The 19340-nt window shown below is 39.5% G+C and overlaps 1 protein-coding gene across 3 annotated transcripts in view; it reads left to right on the forward strand.

The window, feature by feature from the left end:
* hspg2 (heparan sulfate proteoglycan 2) overlaps positions 1–19340 on the forward strand; it is a 96862-nt gene that overhangs the window by 66641 nt on the left and 10881 nt on the right. For 2 of the 3 annotated variants that reach the window (XM_080295438.1, XM_080295439.1), the window contains 30 exons: positions 150–250; positions 352–532; positions 2862–2921; positions 5441–5563; positions 5768–5920; positions 6117–6277; positions 6519–6596; positions 8601–8736; positions 8882–9033; positions 10107–10251; positions 11206–11349; positions 12246–12380; positions 12497–12678; positions 12821–13016; positions 13216–13395; positions 13529–13789; positions 13915–14077; positions 14719–14816; positions 14912–15178; positions 15299–15411; positions 15547–15694; positions 15798–15914; positions 16089–16106; positions 17413–17497; positions 17609–17753; positions 17851–17953; positions 18057–18166; positions 18252–18360; positions 18477–18575; positions 18750–18971. In XM_080295438.1, coding sequence (XP_080151564.1) covers positions 150–250; positions 352–532; positions 2862–2921; positions 5441–5563; positions 5768–5920; positions 6117–6277; positions 6519–6596; positions 8601–8736; positions 8882–9033; positions 10107–10251; positions 11206–11349; positions 12246–12380; positions 12497–12678; positions 12821–13016; positions 13216–13395; positions 13529–13789; positions 13915–14077; positions 14719–14816; positions 14912–15178; positions 15299–15411; positions 15547–15694; positions 15798–15914; positions 16089–16106; positions 17413–17497; positions 17609–17753; positions 17851–17953; positions 18057–18166; positions 18252–18360; positions 18477–18575; positions 18750–18971 — 4185 coding nt within the window. The remainder of the gene's footprint in view (positions 1–149; positions 251–351; positions 533–2861; positions 2922–5440; positions 5564–5767; positions 5921–6116; positions 6278–6518; positions 6597–8600; positions 8737–8881; positions 9034–10106; positions 10252–11205; positions 11350–12245; positions 12381–12496; positions 12679–12820; positions 13017–13215; positions 13396–13528; positions 13790–13914; positions 14078–14718; positions 14817–14911; positions 15179–15298; positions 15412–15546; positions 15695–15797; positions 15915–16088; positions 16107–17412; positions 17498–17608; positions 17754–17850; positions 17954–18056; positions 18167–18251; positions 18361–18476; positions 18576–18749; positions 18972–19340) is intronic. The other variant, XM_080295440.1, reaches the window with a different exon arrangement.

Below are 19340 nucleotides of genomic sequence, written 5' to 3' on the forward strand. Positions count from 1 at the left end.
AGCTGTGGTTCAATAAACACTGATTTTTATGATGAAAAAAAAGGATTTGGGCTTTGTGGTAAATTTAAATTGGTGTCTTGTGTTGCGTTCTGAAATCCACTTGAAGTATTTTTAAACAGTCAATGTAATCTAACTCTCCCTGTCACCAGGTGTCCCTTCGAAACCTATCCAGGTAATCGTTGAAGAGCCCAAATCCCAGACTATAAGGGTCGGGTCTACTGTCCAATTCATCTGTACTGCACAGAGCAAGGTAACGCTGGCTCATCCTTTATTTATGAGACACTGAGACAGTGTTTTGGAGACGCATACCCTGTGAGATTCATATATGTTTATCTGCTAACTTACGTACAGTCACCAGCCTACACTCTGGTCTGGACTCGAAGCGGCAATGGGAAACTTCCCAACCGTGCCATGGACTTTAACGGCATCCTAACAATTCAGAATGTCCAGCCTGAGGATGCAGGTGTCTACATTTGCACAGGTTCCAACATGTTTGGCATGGACGAGGGCAGAGCCATCCTCTACGTGCCAGGTTCGTGATCCTTGGCACCGCATTCCATTACCCATCACGCCTTGCTGCCATACCAGCTGTGACTACCATACTTTCTCATCCTCACACATTACCCCAGTCCGTCGTCTTACAGTAGTGCATGCTTTTCGTTTCACGCCGTGTGATGTAAACATTCAGCTCAGGGTTAACAGCTTCCTAAGCGCTTGCAGTTCTAACTCCCAGTGCTTTCGCCCTCTGCTCTCAGTTACCACATATATGACATGTCTGACCTCATGCTGCCAATCAATCAGCTCTCTTCTCTGCTTTTTTTTAACTTACAGTCTTTTGTGTCTCTTAATGTGGTTTCCTGGAATATATATGAAGAAATACAGCTTGTGGGTTTGGTAATAACTGAAACTGTAGAACATAAGATATAACACACAATATACATGGGCAAGCATACAGATTAACTAATGGGCACTCAAAGGTCATATCTCTTTTGGAGATGTGATTTGTGGACAATGCTTTCTGCCAACACTCTGATGAAGCTACTGCTGATTTTTATCTTCTTGTTTGTTTGTTTTTTGGTTTATTTTTTCATAATTAATCGGTGGTGGTCTGGTTGCTTCCTGATTACTCATAGATTTTCTTGTTGGTGCCGCCAAACATTTTGCTAGCAGGGTGCTGGATTCTGGTGTGCTCCTATGCTCCTCCCTGGCTTAAGTGTAGTGTGTGTAGCGTAGTGCATAAGACGAGGGGAAATGCGGATGCCACGATGTGTGCTTAGTGACTCTGTGACTGACATTCAACTAGGACTTCACTGTAAAGGATGAATAGGAAGAAGTCCTACTACTCTTGAGTATTTGTGTTACCCAACTTTTAAAGTGTCCCTTCATGAAACTACTGGCTGCTTTGTTACTCCACTTACCATCCTGATGATGAACGTTGTTGAACAAAATGGTGCTACTAGTCACACAGTTGGTTAAATCTATGTTTAAATTTACTGTTGAACTGTGCTGTACTGTTGTAATAGTAATGTTTCATTCCTTTAGTGTTAGTCCACCTTTGTATTGATTGCTACTTCTAATTTTTTGTTGGTTAAAAACTTCAATATCTGACTTTTTCATCTGACCTGCAGAAGAAAAAGAAAAAAGCATGTATTAAATCAACTACAATTGTATATTATGTTTTTTATTTACACTTTGTCAATGTTGTTGGTGCTTTTGATTCTGTGATTGACTGAAATTTGTTAGCCTAGAATGTTTTCATGAAATCAAATATATAAGAAATGTAGATTTTGGGTGGCTTTTTAAAGGAACCTTTAAAAAAGGCAACGTGGACACAGTTACATGGCAAGATGTTTGTTTACATTCACACAATTTTAAGTATTTTTACTAAAAAAAATACTTTTAAATTTCACAGGTTAAACTTTAAATGTTGTCTTTTGGCTTTATTTCAGTCGACTGAGTAGATTTCTTTATTTTTCATTCTTATTAATTCAAAGGCTACATGTCAGCATGTATACACAAATGTGCTTTTAAATATATTTTTTAATTTACTCTCCTTTTTTTTACTTTCTTTTTAAAACACACCAAAATTATGTAATGTACACTACAATGTATTTATATTAACTGTGAAATATGTTTAAAAGAAAAAAAGTTATTAAAAGTATCACATATAGAACAAAGAGATTTTTTTTTACAGCCTCACTCATTTACATCTATTATATATTTTAGATTCAGGGTGACCACAAGCTGTATGTTGGCTTTTAGCACCTGAAATTTCTGTATTTAAAACAGCTTCTTGCTACTAACCTGCATGTGGCTACTTTGTATATCTTAATTTTGTGTTGCTGAACAGTTCTCATAGTGATGCTCTTTGAGTCTGTGTGTCTGTGTGTTTGTATGTTTCATGATTCTTTTGTCTGTTACACATGTGGTGGTCAGACTTTAAAGTCTAAGTGGGTTTTCCTCATTGTTAGATAAGCATAAAACTGATACATTTCAAAGCATCATTTCGGAAACTATCTTGACTCACACAATATGTATTAGGTAAGTATTAATTTGAATGCATGAAGCTATTTAATGGCACCACGAGTGACAAATTCTTAAACAATTAAAAAAAACCACAAGCTGAAATGGAAAAACAAATGTCAAAGTGGTGCCATTTGAATTCAATCCCATGATTTTTTAACATGTTTACATCGTGTGTGATGATGTTTGCAATCGAGTGGGAAAAACTACGGCGACTCACATGCAAGGACGGATGTAAGTGTCTCTGAGGAGATGCGAGGTAAACCACCGTTACTTCAGAAAGCTGACCTGTCAGTTTACCTGTTCCCTTCATCCCTTCCTCCCTCCCTCATATCCAGAGGCCTCACAGACTCAGATGTTTTACACATCCTATGAAATGTTTGAAGGACGCAGACATAGTAAGTCCGCATGAGCATGATTTCTTCTACAGGGTTCCCTAGAAGGACCCTCCTCTCTCTGTCTCCTTTACATGCATGCTCTAATCTTCCACAGCATGGATGCGCTAGTGATTTGGTAACATCCATGTACAACCACCCAAGCAACAGCTGCAGACGCTGCATAAATAATAGCCTGGAGCATACATGCTCTCTTATGTGGTGTTCAAAAAGTATCAAAAAAGTCGAATTTAGAGCTAAAAATGTGTTTTTTGTGTCCTTCTTAGAATTAAGGCTTATAAGATTGTACATGAGTGTTACTGGTTCCTACTTGACTTTTTTGGTTCATTTGGATCCATCACTGCTGGGAAAAGTGCATGTTCATTCCAATGGGCATCTCCTTGTGAATGTAGAGTCTACTTTCCATCATTTAGAAAAAGACTTTTAAAAATCTATTTTTTTCAGTCACTGGAGTCCTTTCAGTTACTTTATCGTCCTAGTTACAGATGACCAAAAAAGATGAAATATAACGTGGACAAAGTAATTAAGTATGTTTTGTTAAAATAATAATTGTCCAGCTAATTTTCTGGTTGTGTACTTGCATGTTTTATATGACAGAATGTCATATAGGAAATGTCACTTCATCCTTACCTTCTTTTCCTCTTCACTTTCCTCTATCGTTTCAGGAATCATGCTAAACTTTTTTTATACTGTCATCTGGGCTTCAAACATCATACTGTGCTTAATACATCTCATCACAACCCCATTGCATCATAGCTAAATGTGCATAGCAGACTGGAGTCCACACTTCCATTTGTGTGAAGAGATACTCAGATGGAAGTGTACTTCAAGTAACACCGTGAGTGTTTAGGCTAAACTATACTGCAGTGGCTTCATACAATCAAACACTGTATGAAGAAAATATTTGTTTCTTAAAGCAGTATCTTAATTCTAGTGTGATTATAGATAGTTGTTTTCTGCAGTGGCCACAGGTGAATTAGCTCAACGAGTAACAGAATGGATTTCCATATAATATCTGTGGTGCCCAGAGAATAACTCTTATTCCCATGACTATTTTCCAGACTCACTCAGTGCTCAGTTTATGTTTTTTTGAATAAAATTCCTCAACAACTTCTTTATGGATTGCCATGAAATATGCAGCACTACACATATTCACATCCTTTCACAACTGTTTGTAAACACCAGTAAACCTTTCACATAGCACCATCATCAGGCCGAGAGTGTCAGGTATTTTTTATAGCCCTAAAACTTGTTAAATAAAAACATCCAATCTTTTTGAGCTCTTCTTAAAATGTGATAATTAGCAAATTATTCAATATATTTCCTAAACACATGCAGGTTAACATGTTTCTTGGCATTTAGTTAAAAAATAGTACAAACTAATGGAACTACTGATATTGCTAGTCTTTTTGAATAGCAAATGAAATACCTTTACTGTAATACAGTATAACCAGAGTAAAAAAAGATGAGAAGAATTATATCTCAAAAACTGGGCAGATAAAACCAAAGCTAACTGCTAAGACAGATCCCATGTTAATAATGTGAGAAGTAGTTTTTTGGTGGGTTTTCTTCCTTTTTTGGTATTTTAAGTGTTATTGCATGTTGCACTGATTCTACCATAGACATTTACATCCATCCATCCGTTTTGTTCCACTTATCCAATCCAGGTATGTGTGGGTGGGGGGCAACCATGTCTGCCCTGTGACAGACAAGTCACCAGTCTGTCAGTGGGCCAACACACAGAGACAGACAACCATTCACATTCACGCCTTCAGACAATTTAGAATCACCAGTTAGCCAAACCTCATGTCTTTGGACTGTGGGAGGAATCCAGAGAGAACCCAGGCAAGCATGAGGAGAATATGCAAACTTCACATAGAAAGGTCACACGGAGGATTCATACCCACGGCCTTCTTGCTGTGACGTGACATTTACAAAACATAACAAATACAAATAATAAAATACATCTATAGTCATAATCAAATCAGTTCATAGATGCTAAGCCAGTGTTCAGACTGTCATGCCTGCCTCATGTCCCACAGTGAACGCCCTGGAGTGTTCGTGTCACTGGGGTCAGAGAGTCAGAGATTAGCCAAGGCTTCAAAAATCCCAGTTTTCAGCCTACAGTACATAGCCTCCTCCCATCCGACTGAAAGAGCCCTTTCTTTTGGTCTGCTACCCTGGGATCGAATACACAGTCCAGAAGCTAGCCAAACTGGCGTAGACAGCAATATACCCAGAGGCCCTGCCAAGGACTGCATGCCACATCTCATCTGTTTTGTCTGCACTGGGGATTTAGGCTGCCAAGTGGGTTGAGGCACAGGCCATCACTTTCTCTCTAAGTCTGATCACTCCCTTACATGTAAAAACATTTCCACAGTTTGTAATAAAATAACCCGATGGTCAAGCAGAGGCTGTAGTCTCCTGACAAAAATTCATGATTCATTTAGAAGGTCTGTTTCTCCATGTTAGGTCTGGCGAGATTTTAGAGCTGTGCTTGACTGAATTGTGTCCTTCTGTAGCTGCAGAGGGGGCCCGGCCTCTGGCCACTGTAACTCCCTCAGTGCTGAACGTCTATCAAGGCCAGAGGGCAGAGTTCCACTGCACAGTAACTGGAAACCCAACCCCTGCCATCGAATGGATTGGTATGATAAGTTGGATTTCATTCTTAATCTATTTAATGCAGGGTTTATTGAGCTATTTCTAGTTATTTAAGTAGAAAGACCAGATTCCGCTATGTTGTGTTTGTCTCTAGGAAATCTAGTCCAGCAAAAGAAATCTACAAAACTTACCCCCACTGCTTTGATTTTGTCATTAGTGACATTAGTGTAATTGTGTGATCCCTACAGGAGGTCCAGGTAACCGAATGAGTCAGAGAGCAGTGATACGAGGTGGCATACTGACCTTCACCTCAGTGGACGCGGCTGATGAGGGAGACTACACCTGCAAGGCCCTAAACACGCATGGCGAGCACACAGCGCGGGTTTCTCTCCTTGTCCAAAGTATGCACTGTGTTTAAGTGTGTATGCCTTTTTATTTCATGTTTCCACAGAAACATTTTGAGGACTCACAACTATCTGGGGACAAAATACAATGTTCGGGTTTAGGAATAGAGTGGTTTTCTAAGTTAACAGATGATTCCAGTTTCCTGTGATCACAATATGTGTCTTTGAATGTCATGTTGCATTCTTTGGTTAGACTCTAACCCTAGCGGTCTAGGCAACCTACCTCAAGTCCAAGTCAGTCCTCAAAATACAGAAGTCCAAGAAGGTGACACATTGAGGTTGTACTGCAGAGCATCGGGATCACCCACCCCGAAGCTCACCTGGCTGAAAAATGGAGGACAAATCCCCCCTCAGGTGAGCTATATCCATCTTTCCAATGCCTGAAAGAACAGCATTTAATTAAAAACGGTAATCGCATTTATATTCCTTTCTGTATTATCTCTATCTAAAACCTCAAGGTAAGTCCAGTGCCGATGGTAATCAGAGTGTTTATGGCTGTTTCAGCATTTTGACCTCTTAACTTTATTTTTCCCTCCCTTCTGTTTGTCTCCTCCTCTTCTTTTTTTTGTCCTACCCTGTTCTGACATTTGCTCAGGCTATTCCCTCTCACGGTTTCCATCAGTTTAAAAGCAACAGTCTCGATGTGTTACAGAGACGTATTGAGGACCTGCAGGTCTGTCCATCTGTCCACCGTCTGTCTGTTTTGTCTCATAGTTCACATCCATTGTCCTCTACTGACCTTGTCTTCACACATTGTCGACTAAGTGCATGATCAAACGTGTCCTTGATTCACACTTTGTAAACTATGTTAATTTGTCACAGCTGCTCACTAAGTCATTGTGGCATTGGTGCCAAATACATTAAAACCAACTAGCTTGGCCCGGTTGACTTCTTAGTGTACTCGCATGCAGTACCTGTTTTTAAATTATGTTGTAATAATAAAGGCATTCCATGGTGTCCTGTTTTTGTGCTGTCCATATCATACCATCCCTCAAATGTTTGGGTTCTCAGCACCCAGTTGACCCCATCATTCCATTGAGTGTATTAACAGCACTAAGCATACAGTAGGTACTGTAGGTATTTCAGACATATTTTTCTCTATGTCAGGCGTAGCCCTCTGCCCCCCTGCCCAGAGGGTTTTGTGTTAGTCTGGATTCTGACCGGCCCTCCTCGGCTTGACAAGGGCTTCGGGGCCTGTTTAGTTCTGCCTCAGAGAGCCACTGCGTTGTGTCAGCCTTTCCCAGGGGGAGCCGGGCTCTGCCGTGCGACCACGCAGAAATTCTGTATGCTCTAGCAAACAGCTTGCTTTGAAAACTTGTCAATGGGTTCAGACACACATTGAGCCACAGCCCGCCTCAGCCACTGCTCGGTTTAGCCTCCCTCACGGTTGAATGGTCCGAAGCTAAGCAGCTTTGTCCATGGATGCCCTGACACCCCCCGGATACAGTAATCCCTCCCCAGACCAACCCCTTTCTGTTTCTCCTCCCATCTAAGGTGTTTCCAAACTTAATACAAGCTCATTTTCAGCTTTGCTGGGCATCTGACTGCCATGTGGAGTAGAGTACAAACAAGTCAAGTTGCTAGCTGAAAAGTCTCAGGAGCTCATAAATATGTGGTGAAATTGTTTTAAGATATTTGATGGTGGATATAAAGTTTAGACCTGTTTTAAAATGCTAACTGTCACAACCTGTCTTCTCTAAATGTTGTAATTTTTTCATTATTTTGGTGATCAACAACTGTAAGCTGTAGTAAATTTACAGTACTGTGCAAAAAGTTTTGAGTCACCCCAAATTTCTTTATATTTTGCTAGGAAAGTTGAAAATAGGTACAGTGATTTATTGAAATGTGCAAATGTAAATCGAGGTACATTATGTAAGGCAAAAACAGAGTTTGTTCAATTTTAAACCAGCTTGAAAGTCAATAATTGGGAATTGGGACTGAACAATAATACTTGTTCAGTCTGTGCTTATGATTCAACACAAGAAATATTGCTCTTAAGCAACATTTCTTTGTAAATTCTTGAAGCGGTTTGAAGCATCTGTTCCTAAACAGATACTGTTTATTTGCTCTAGATACTTTTTTAGGCCTGGGAAGTGGTACGTGGCTTAAAAAACAAAAATCCTTCCTTTGCAAATGGTCTAAAAGGATTTAAAAAACAGCCAATGTTCAAAGAATTTTGAAAGACCTTCATAAGAGAAAATGGAGAAGAGACCACCTAAAAAATCAAGAAGGCTGCTGGAAGCTTGGGAACAAAATATAAAGAAAAGTCCTCAAGATGAGTGCACAGTGCTGTAATTATCACTGATCATGGACTATTAACAAATCATAACATCGTAGTAAAGCTGGCACTACTTTTTACACTTCCATGTACGATGGACAGTGTCACCAAATTCATAAACAACTGTACAAACTAGAGTAATAACAGCTCTTGTCTCGTCTTTAAGACCTATGCTATAGCGCTTTTGTGTTGCTTTTAGCTAGTAATGTGACTCAATCAGCAATGTTATATTTGTGCTGTTTCAAGGGACACAGGTAAGTAATGTGCTCTGTCAGTTTATGATTTATCTTTGTCAAATATGAGGCAAATATAAGTCAAATAACGCTTGTTTTGTATTGTTTCACAAAAGAATGGTAATGTAGTTTCTAAGTTTGTCTCATTTTTGTATGTCCTCTCCAGGCTCGTAATGACCGCACCGACATCGGTACTCTGTTCATCCCTAATATCAAGGTGGCCGACTCGGGTACTTATATGTGTGTCGGCAGCAACAGCATTGGCTCAAATAGTGCTCCCATTAAAGTCAGTGTGCACAAAGGTAAGACAGCATGGTAGTCAAACTAAAGTCATCAGTGGCTCCGACACAACTTTCAATTTTAATTTCATTTTATTGTGTTTTACTATAAATACTCTGACAGATAAAAACACTGTTCAGCTTAACTATTTATGTTTGTGCCTTGCAGCCGATCATAGCTATAATGTGGTGAGCATCCAACCATCCATAGCTGATGTCCAAGTAGGCCACAATCTGGAGCTCAATTGTTTTGCGCCAGGAAATCCTCCTCCCCCTGTCATCTGGACTAAAGCTAGTGGACACCTCTCTGCCAATCACCAGGTAATCACACATTGTGCGTCATTGTTCCTCCATTTGATAAGAGATATCTTATATGCTAGCAAGGGAAAATAATCTATATAACCTTTATCTTTTCCAGACTGCACATAAATTTGGTTCTTTGACTTAGACTCACTCAACATGCATACAGTACATACTATACAATCACAAGGATCGCGGTTCTTGCCAAAGTCCAGTGTATGCACAACCTACTTTTGTGCCTATCCATTATATCAGTTTTGTCAGCATTTTTATGTCAGATATAGTAATAGTAATATATAATCCTTAGTAATGCATGCACAGTTAGCATGTATTTCAGACAAAAGAACTTTGTAAAAACAGTAAATAGTAAGAAAAACTTTTAAGATTTGGAACGAGACATTACTGCTGACTTTTTTTAATGCTTTAACCACCAGAAAGTTATGCCATCTAGTTCAAGAAAAGGCTGACATTTCCAAAAATGATATCTCCAAAACTAAGCATGTCACACAAAATAATCTAGATGGACACATCTGTCAAAACAGCTGCGAACCACCAAGAAATAGACTTTTCAGGCCTTGTGGTATCTGGCAACAAGATATGAACTGCAAATCCTTTAACTCCCCTAAGTTTCAATGTGATGACAGACTTGTTGTTCCACAGCAGCTCACAGATGCTCAGTTTGAGTTTCATCTGGGGAAATTAGCTGTAGGGTTCATCCTTCCCACAGTGCATCCTGGTGGCATTGCTTCCCCTGGTAAATGTTAGCTGTTCACACGATTTCAAAGAGAAGGGAATCAGCTGGCTTCCTTCAATTGCTTAAAATGTAGTTCAGTCCCTGGTCTGTGAATTTGCAGCCCTATATACAACAGCATACTTTATGTTAGTAACTATCATTAAATTTCCCGTAACTTGTGTGAATATATTCCTCAGCTTAACGTGTAATGTTGAGACATAATAATCAATTATATTGGCTTCATTAGTGAGTGGTTATAATGTTTTGCTCATTAGTGTATTGATTTTTTTTCCAGTAGTAAATGTAAGGTGGTAATTTCATCTTGCATGTTCAGTTGAAGCAACTCGATTCCTTTGTGCAGGTTGTGGGCAGTCAGCTACGAATCCTGTCAGCTACTACAGACGACTCAGGAGAGTATATCTGTCGAGTACAAGGAAACCCCGGCAGCTCTGGATCTCGTGTCCATCAGGCCTCTGTCTCTGTGTCTGTTACTTCGTCTTCTTCACGTAAGTTTGTGTGGCACTGAGAGCCTTCCCTGAAAAAGATATCATACGGGAGCACATGTTCTAAAACCTGTATGGATCTTTCAGCATTGATGGTGCCTTTCCAGATGTGCAAGCTGCCCATTCTATAGGCACTAATGCACCTCCATAATATGAGACATTCAGAATTCAGAATTGTACGTTGAGGAACATTATTCTGAAATTGCTCAAATAATTTTTCTGCTGACTGGCATCCCTCTTTATTTCAGAGAATCTATGAAAAGATGTTCTTTTTAGACCCACTCATGTTAGTGACCTGTTGCTAATTAACCAAATTAGTTGCAAAATTTTCTTCCAGCTGTTTATTTTTTATTTTTTGGTAACACTTAATTTTCCAGTCTTCTTTGCTCAGTCTTTTTTTTTTTTTTTGATTTTCCGTTGCCATTATATTCAAATGATCTAATATTTTTTTGTGAAATAGTAAAATGACTCAGTTTAAATATTTGATTGTTTCCAATGTTCTGTTATAAAGACTGACTGACAGACTCAAGTAATCTAAGAGCCCATTGGGTTTTTTCACATTGTTTAAGCTCACTGTGTTCACCATGCTTGAGATTGACAGTACCAGGGATTTTTATTTGCCAGCATCCGTCAGCAGCTGGGCGAAACAGGGCATTACATGGGAAGGTGTTGTTCTCACTGCTTCACTTCATGAATTAACTTTCCATTTTCAGTTTCCAGTGTTGCCCAGTGTGACCTCAGATTGAATTATTTTCCCTGCAACTATCCCATGATCTCATCCTCATTCACTTCTTCCTTGACTTCAGTGATGTTTGAGTTACTTTCCCAGCTGCCAGTGTAACCCATCACCATGATGAATCTGTTGCTTCATGTTTTTGTGACTAGTATATCAGTTAAATGAATGAGATTGTTCAAAGAGATTTTGTCCAGAGTCAAAACCACTGCTTTCTGCTGCAGGCCAGCAGAGCCCAATCATTGCCATTGAACCCCACAGCGCTGCAGTGCGTGTAGGGGAGTCAGCCAGCTTCAAATGCAATGTGTACAGTGGAGCCCAGCCTGTTAGACTGGAGTGGAAACTGGCCAGTAACAAGCCATTGCCAGGTAATTACTGTGCTCAAACCGCCTTTAAAGAACAAAACCTTCTTAATAACTACTGATTTTATGACATAATTATTTACAATCAGTTACAGCTGCAGTTCACCCTCCATAATATATTCTATGTTTAATCACTAATTTTAAACTTCATTCAGGGAGCTTTTGAGAAAGCGTCCTTTTTATTGTAATAACAAATTGATACTTGCTTATAAATATGATCAATAAATATTCATATTTTCTAGAGTGAAAGCTTTTACAGTGAAACCAAGGGTTTACGTGGGGGGCTAGAAAAACATATTTGAATGTTTTTGAGAGTTTTCTGAGATTTAAGGATAAAAACCAGGGTGTTTTCACACATTTACTATAGTTCTGAACTTTTCTAAATGTTACCACATGTCCACCACGGTTAAATTGGACAATAAAAAATCTTTAACCTGAAAGTTCACAAGTTTGTGAACTTTGAACTTTCAGGTGTCCATGTTATGTCAGATTGCTCAAAGGTGGGACATTGAATTCAAAGCTTCGTCCTCCATGCTCTCGTCAAGCAGCTTCTTAGCCTAAATCACACAGAGCATTTCTAGTATTAAAAATATGACTAATACAAAGTATTTTCTGATAAACAAACGTAGAAAATGTTCAGACAGCACCCCAACCTGAAAGAGAAATTCTAAATGAGTTTTCATTAGCACTCTCCTTTCCCGTGAAGTTTTACTTCTTTCAAACCCCACACCGCCAAAAAGGTTCACACTTTTGTCTGTCTTAAAGAAGTAATTAGATACCTCTTTGTACCAGTGAATAAGAGATTACTACTGCTGATTTTGTAGACTGAGTACAATTTTTTTAAATGTCTTCTTCAGTTTTTAAAGCTAATTTAATGTTTCATTTGCCACTGTGTTCTGCAGACAATGTCAAAGTCAGCTCTGATGGTTCTGTTATTACCATTACCAATGCACGCACCATCAACCATGGTGCCTATCGCTGTGTGGCAAGCAACCCATTCGGCATCACGCACACCATAGTGTCTTTGATTGTTAAGGGTAAGCTGCATGCATGTCATTCAGCACTTTATTCAAACTGGTTTGCACGATGGTTCCCTCTAGTGGCTGCTTAAATATCAGCACTCCATACCAATATTGTGCGTATGTACCTTCAGAGGCTCCTGTGGCCACGGTAACCCCTGTCGGGCCTGTACAGATTAGGGTGGGTGAGCCCATTAACCTGGAATGCCAAGCTTCAGGAGAGCCCCGCCCCTTGGTTTCATGGCACAGGCTTGACAACAACCGCAAGGTAGTGCTGAGCAGTCCTGTGCTCGTGGAGTCCAACGCAGTCATGCAGGTACTGATATTCTTAGACCACTGTCAAAATTTTCAAACCAATCCAGATTTCTACCTGTTTTCCTAGTTAAAGTCCCAGCTTCCAAGTCAGTGCTTGTCTGTTTATTTTAATATTATCTCTTTTAATTATGTCCTTTTTTCAGATACTAGCAGCACGTCCAGAAGACAGTGGCACATATGTGTGTGCAGCTCGAAACAATGAAGGTACTACTGAGACCAGGGTGGAAGTAATTGTCGAGGGAGGATCCCAGTTGCCTACAGTGCCCAGGGCCTTTGTTCCTGAACCGCTTATGATTGTAGTGGAGGGTCAAACTGCAACACTGCGCTGTGAGGCCCACGGTAATGTATTTTGAATTCATCTGAAACCTTTTTATAAATACACTTTGACAGTTTTTATGTTGTAGTACTATAAAAAGGTAAAACCTGTAAAATCAGCTTCATTTTAAGTGAATACTGCAAGAAGTAAACAGTTTGAAAGTGTCCATTTCAAGCCGAGCTGAAAAGAATATATTTATTTCCCTGCTTTGTCTTTTGGTAGGTTTCCCTGCCCCAGAAATCAGGTGGACCAAGCTGCGGTCCCCTCTGCCTTGGCGGCACACGCTTGTGAACAACAGCTTGGTGTTGCAAAACGTTGGCAGACAAGACTCTGGAGAGTACATCTGCAGTGCCACCAACAACATGGGCACCACTAAAGTCACCATTACGTTAGATGTAGAGAGTGAGTGTCTGTATTTCCATTGTTGTTTCTGTAGTCACTTTTCAGAGTCTGTCTGGGTATGCGTGTACTATGGATTTAAAGTAGTTTTGCAGTCTATAGTTAATCTACTGAGTTTTTCCTCTCTTGTCTCTAGCTCCTCCGTATGCCACCTCTGTGCCTAATGATGTGGCTGTGCGGGTTGGGGAGGTGATCAGGTTGCAATGCCTGGCCCATGGAACTCCTCCTTTGACCTATACTTGGACCAAGCTGGATGGAAACCTCTCGCCAAGGGCTGAGGTTAGGGAAGGGGACCTCCAGATAAACCTAGCTACCTCTGAGGATGCTGGAAGCTACAAGTGTGTGGCCAGCAACAAAGTGGGCAACAGTGAAGTGATTGCAAAAGTCACAGTCAGATGTGAGTTAGGCCAGTAGTCTAAAATAAATACCACTCATATTTCTTCTTGTGAAAATTTCTTCTTGTAACCGTTATGTGCTGTGTCACAGCAAAACTTAGACGACAGTCTTCTTTCCTTTTTGTAGCTCCGTTGGCAGTGCGTGTAGCACCACAGGTTGAAGTAAAAGCCCAGGGCAGTGCTGTGGAGTTCACCTGTTCAGCAGCAGGTGGTGTAGAAACCAAGATTGAGTGGCTAAAGGAAGGAGGAGCCCTTCCACCAAACAGCCACATCAAGGATGGAGTGCTCAGGTAATTCGTTTTGGATTCATGAAAATGGAAAAGAAGTCATAATTAAAAACGTGTCAGTATGTGGATGTTTGTGTGTCCTGAAAGTTTAGTCTTCTCATCTTAGTCTTCCCAAAACAAATTAAACATAATAAACTCAAAAGATCTACCTAAAGGTGAGGTGATATTGTGTACTTTGGATTTTTTACAAGTCAACAAATGTGCATCAATTCAGTCATCACATGAATCAATCTCTTAATGCATTTTGAGTTTTCTATATTGTCTCTGTTAAGGTAAATTTGTTCCTACTGAACATTTTTAAAACAAGTTACAATTATGTGATTTTAATTTTAAAGGGCAGATTATGAAAACTGCATATCAAGGAAAAAATATGATGAATTTATGGGGACTATGTTCAGACGTGGATTTGGTGTGCTTGTGTTTATTTCAGGCAGGAGGTTAGTACAGAAGGAATGAGCTAAAAGTAAACTGCAGAGCCTTTGTTCACTGTGATAAATACACTCTCCTACACGACGGTGTAGTTTGTTGATATGTTTGTAATGTTTTTTTTCTACAACAACTGAGAAGCAAAAGTAAAATAATCAAGTCCCTTAAATGTTCTATAATATGTGTTCAAACTTTTTTCCAATCACCTTTTCCTGCAGGATTGAGAACCTAGAGCAAAGCAATGAAGGTGTTTATATCTGCCGAGCTAGCAGCGTGTATGGTCAAGCACAGGACACTGCTCGTTTGACAATCCAAGGTCTGTTACGTCCTTTGTGTATACGCTAATCTATACACTGCTTTATCCAAACCAGTTCCAACCTTATTCATCTTTGTTATTTATTTTTTCCACAGCCTTGCCAAAGGTCATGATCAATGTGCGTACCTCAGTGCAGACAGTTATGATTGGGAACTCTGTGGAGTTTGAATGCCAGGCTGTTGGTGACCCAGAGCCCACAGTAAAGTGGAGCAAAGTCGGTGGGTCTCTGCCACCTCACATTGTAGTGAAGGGTGGCATGCTGAAGATTGAACAGGTGACAGAGGCCGATGCTGGCCAGTACCGCTGCACAGCCACCAATGATGTGGGCTCAGTACAGTCTCAAGTGGTCCTGAATGTCCAGTGTGAGTTCATAATGGGACATTTTTCCCTTTCATCACATAGGCAGATGCTTGCACTTTCAAACATATTAATGACTTAAGCTCCCACTCATCATCATTTCAATTCCTAACTTGTTTGCACAGCCCTTCCTCAAATTGCTGCTCTGCCAAAAACGAAGGAGGTGGCGGTTGGGTCAGATGCAGTCTTGCCTTGTGTGGCCTCAGGATATCCTGTTCCTGATATCAAATGGTCTAAGGTAGCCTAGCAGACATTGTTAAGATAGATTATTGAGGCTAAAGTCTCTCTTTGGTAAAACCTTATTTTAAAAATATGTGCATAGTGTGTTTTATGTACAAATCTTTTTATTTATTTTTTTTGTTTGTTTATGTAGCTTGATAGGGAGCTTCCTGCTAAGTGTTTCCAAGAAGCCAACGTGCTGACAGTTCCTCGGGTCACCCATGAGGATTCTGGCACATACGTCTGTACAGCCTCAAACAAGCAGGGCAAAGTGGAGTCCTTTACTACACTTGAAGTCCATGGTTAGTGTGGGGAGTTGAGATATTAGTAAATAGCTGTGAGTATGAACCAAAGAAAAGCCTGCGTTAACTATAATGTGATTCTTTTTCTTGTTTTTCCTTCCAGAGAGAGTGATGCCATATTTTGCCCAGGAACCTTCGTCGTACCTCACCCTGCCAACTATCAAAAATGCTTATAAAGCTTTCAATATTAAGGTCAACTTTAGACCTGATAACGTTGATGGTAAGGATGTACATACTTAAATCTGCTTTAATTGCATAGTGTATATTTTGCATTACTTTTTTGTTAAATCTTGCGCATTGTTGTGTAGTATATTTTTCATATCTCCTCATGTGTAATTTCACTGCGTCTCCTGTCCCTTCCATCTCTCTCACATCTCACCCGTGTGGTGGGAAGGTCTCATATTGTACGCTGGTGAGTCTCAGTGCTTGAGAATCTCAGGAACTCAAGGCTGATGTTGGCAGTATTGCTTTTTGGCTGCATCAGATTTTCCCATAATGCATCCAGCTCAGAGCTGATTTTGGGGCTGTGAAACAGATTCGACATGGTGCATGGCCAATGTTTTTGTACTGAGTTTTCATTCGTGATTCCAAGAACACATTTGGTAATATTAGATGTGATCAGTATTAAAAAAGCTTACAAGTCTGCTTTCACATCCCAGTCTTGTTCATCCGCTTCAAAGCTATGTACAAATCAGCTGTGCTTCAAATGATTGTATGTATAAGGAAGAACAATATTACAAATGCACATTTGAAGCTAAAGTCAAGCTGCTTTTGCAAGTACAGTAGTTATACTCTCTCTTTTGAATGAATGGGGCATGAAATAATTCAGCATTGATGGAAATCTATCTGGCTCTAATTTTCATCATTGCCAGTTTTATCTTTTGCAACTTATATGTGACATTACAGATTTTTGCTCCACCCATCAGGTAGCAAATTGTAGCAAAAAAAACAAAGCAAAAAAACCCAAAATGAAATAAACTGCAAGAACAATTTGACCATGCTATTAAAATCTTTTGCTTTCATATATTTAGAGGATCAAATATGGTAAAGTTTTTACATAACAGGAATTAATAAAAATGATCAGGTCTTTACAAGATCTTAAAACTATGTAAGTGCAGCCTCAGATTAATGACAAATGAATAACAATTAATTACATGTTTTACAGTATCCTTATTTTTTTTTAACATGTTGATCATCCATTTTCGGTAAAGATAAAGGTAGACATGCAAGATTGCATGTTCGCATTTCACCATGAGCCTCATATAAGCATGTATATTTTCAGCATATAGAGAAAGAAAACAGAAGAATATGCTATTATGATGTGACTGGTTCCATTTTGCAGCCTAGTGATAGGAGGACCGTTTGTAACATGGCTTTGGTTGGCTTTATACTCGTGTCGCCCTAGCATGCTGCTTTACCATCCAGCTTTCACTGGATTGATTCTTTCACTTCCTGTGTGAATGATACTGCAACCAATATCCATCCTAACAAGTCACTTACATATCGTGTAAATACTCTGAAAGCAGTGCCATTAAATGAAGGCACAGCTGAAAAGAGAAATTATGCACCACTGAGACAAGGATATTCTTGAAATAACATCATGTGTTTAAATAAATCTAGTAGATTTATTTGACTTATTAAGATGGATAAGGATTAAGATGTGGGGAAAATTATCTAGAATCAACTTTGTACTAGTGTTGTGTCTTCTTGCTGTGCAGGTATGATTCTCTACAATGGCCAGAGAAGGACTACAGGAGCTGACTTTATCTCTCTGGGGCTTGTGGGTGGCCGCTTGGAATTCCGGTCAGTTGAAATCAATTTACATTTGTTATCATATATACTATTGCTATAATTTAAAAATGGACAGGTGACCTTAAGAAGATGTATGGATTTTTAAAATCTCTGTTATCTTAGGTTTGATGTGGGCTCTGGCATGGCCACCATACGTGACCCGCACCCTATTAAACTGGGAGAGTTTCACACAGTTGAGCTGCATCGCAACCTCACCCAAGGATATATTATTGTAGATGGAGGAGAGCCCATCAATGGCAGCTCACAGGTACTGTCGTTTCAGTGACAGCTGAGCAAGACAGCTGATCCGCTATTTGCACTTCATTTTTAATGCAAGTTAATGTGGTCTTTTTTCTGTTAATAAGGGCAAGTTCCAGGGTCTGGATCTCAATGAGGAGCTTTATGTGGGTGGTTATCCCAACTACACACTCCTCACCAAAACTGCTGGAATTAAGACTGGTTTTGTGGGTAAGATATCCCATGCTTTACTAAATAACAGAACTACATTGTGGAGAAAGGTTCTGTATATATGTGTGATGATTTGCCCTTACTGAGTGTTGGTACCATGCAGGCTGTATTCGTCAGCTATTCATCCAGGGTGAGGAAATCATCTTTAAAGACCTTGACCGCAGCTCTACTGGTGTGACAAACTGTCCTACCTGTGAAGATAAACCATGTCAGGTCAGTTAAATCTATCCACATCTTTCTTTGTTTGCTGTTTTATTTTATTATAACTAGTAAAACAAATTGTAATATCCTGAATTAGAATGGAGGGATGTGTGAGGATTCAGAGGCTAGTTTGTATAAGTGCAGCTGTCCCAGAGGATTTACAGGCAGCAACTGTCAGCACCACTCTTCTCTCCACTGTCACTCGGGTAGGTGTGAATCACTAATTGACCCCACATTTGAATCAAAGTATCTGAATATTCCTAATGGAATTATTATAAACGAATAAAAGTGTTGCACTCATCATTTTTCACACCTTTTTCAGAGGCCTGTGGACCAGATGCTACTTGCATCAACCGCCTGAATGGCCTTGGCTACGACTGCCGCTGCCATCTTGGCAAATTTGGGGATAAATGCATGGATGGTAAGTTGAAATATACCTTTGTCTTTTATAAAAACAGAAAAATCTAGCTGTTATGACATATTTTTACAATGGTCATGATGAAAATGTAAGGTACATAGTGATATGCAGATATAATTATTTATAACACTGCTATAAGAAATTAAGTTTTATTTTTTTTTATTAATTTCCTCCTAGGGGAACTGGTTACCACGCCACTGTTTGATGGTGAGGAGTCATACATCGCCTATCCTCCTCTGACCAACATCCATGATGACCTGCGTGTTGAGCTGGAGTTCAAGCCAGTGCAGAGAGATGGCCTGATCTTCTTCTGTGGTGGGAAAAAAATGAAGGTGGAGGATTTCGTCGCCATTTCCATGGTGAAGGGACATGTAGAGTTTAGATATGAACTGGGCACAGGTAAAGAGAAATCATATTTATTTTTTATTTCAAAATAAGCAACTGTACAATTTAGGTAGTGATACAGTCCCGATTAAAAGTTTAAGTCTACTTGAAAAATGGCAAAAAATCGTATTTTGCATGGTTGGATCTTCACAAGGTTCCAAGTAGAGCTTCAATGTGCAACAAGAAGAAATGGGAGTGAGAACAAAAAAATTTTGAGCATGCAATTTCTTGAAAACAACACTTAAACTGAAACTGTTTTACAGTTGATTAAAAGTTTAGAAAAGTAGCTATAATATATAGATATTGATTGTAAATATCACTCCATGATATATAGAAGTTATAGAAATGTTAAATCAATAAAAGTGGCACTCTTTTCTTATTGCA

The sequence above is a fragment of the Astatotilapia calliptera genome, chromosome 20, assembly GCF_964374335.1.
Source record: "Astatotilapia calliptera chromosome 20, fAstCal68.1, whole genome shotgun sequence".
NCBI classification, from domain to species: domain Eukaryota; kingdom Metazoa; phylum Chordata; class Actinopteri; order Cichliformes; family Cichlidae; genus Astatotilapia; species Astatotilapia calliptera.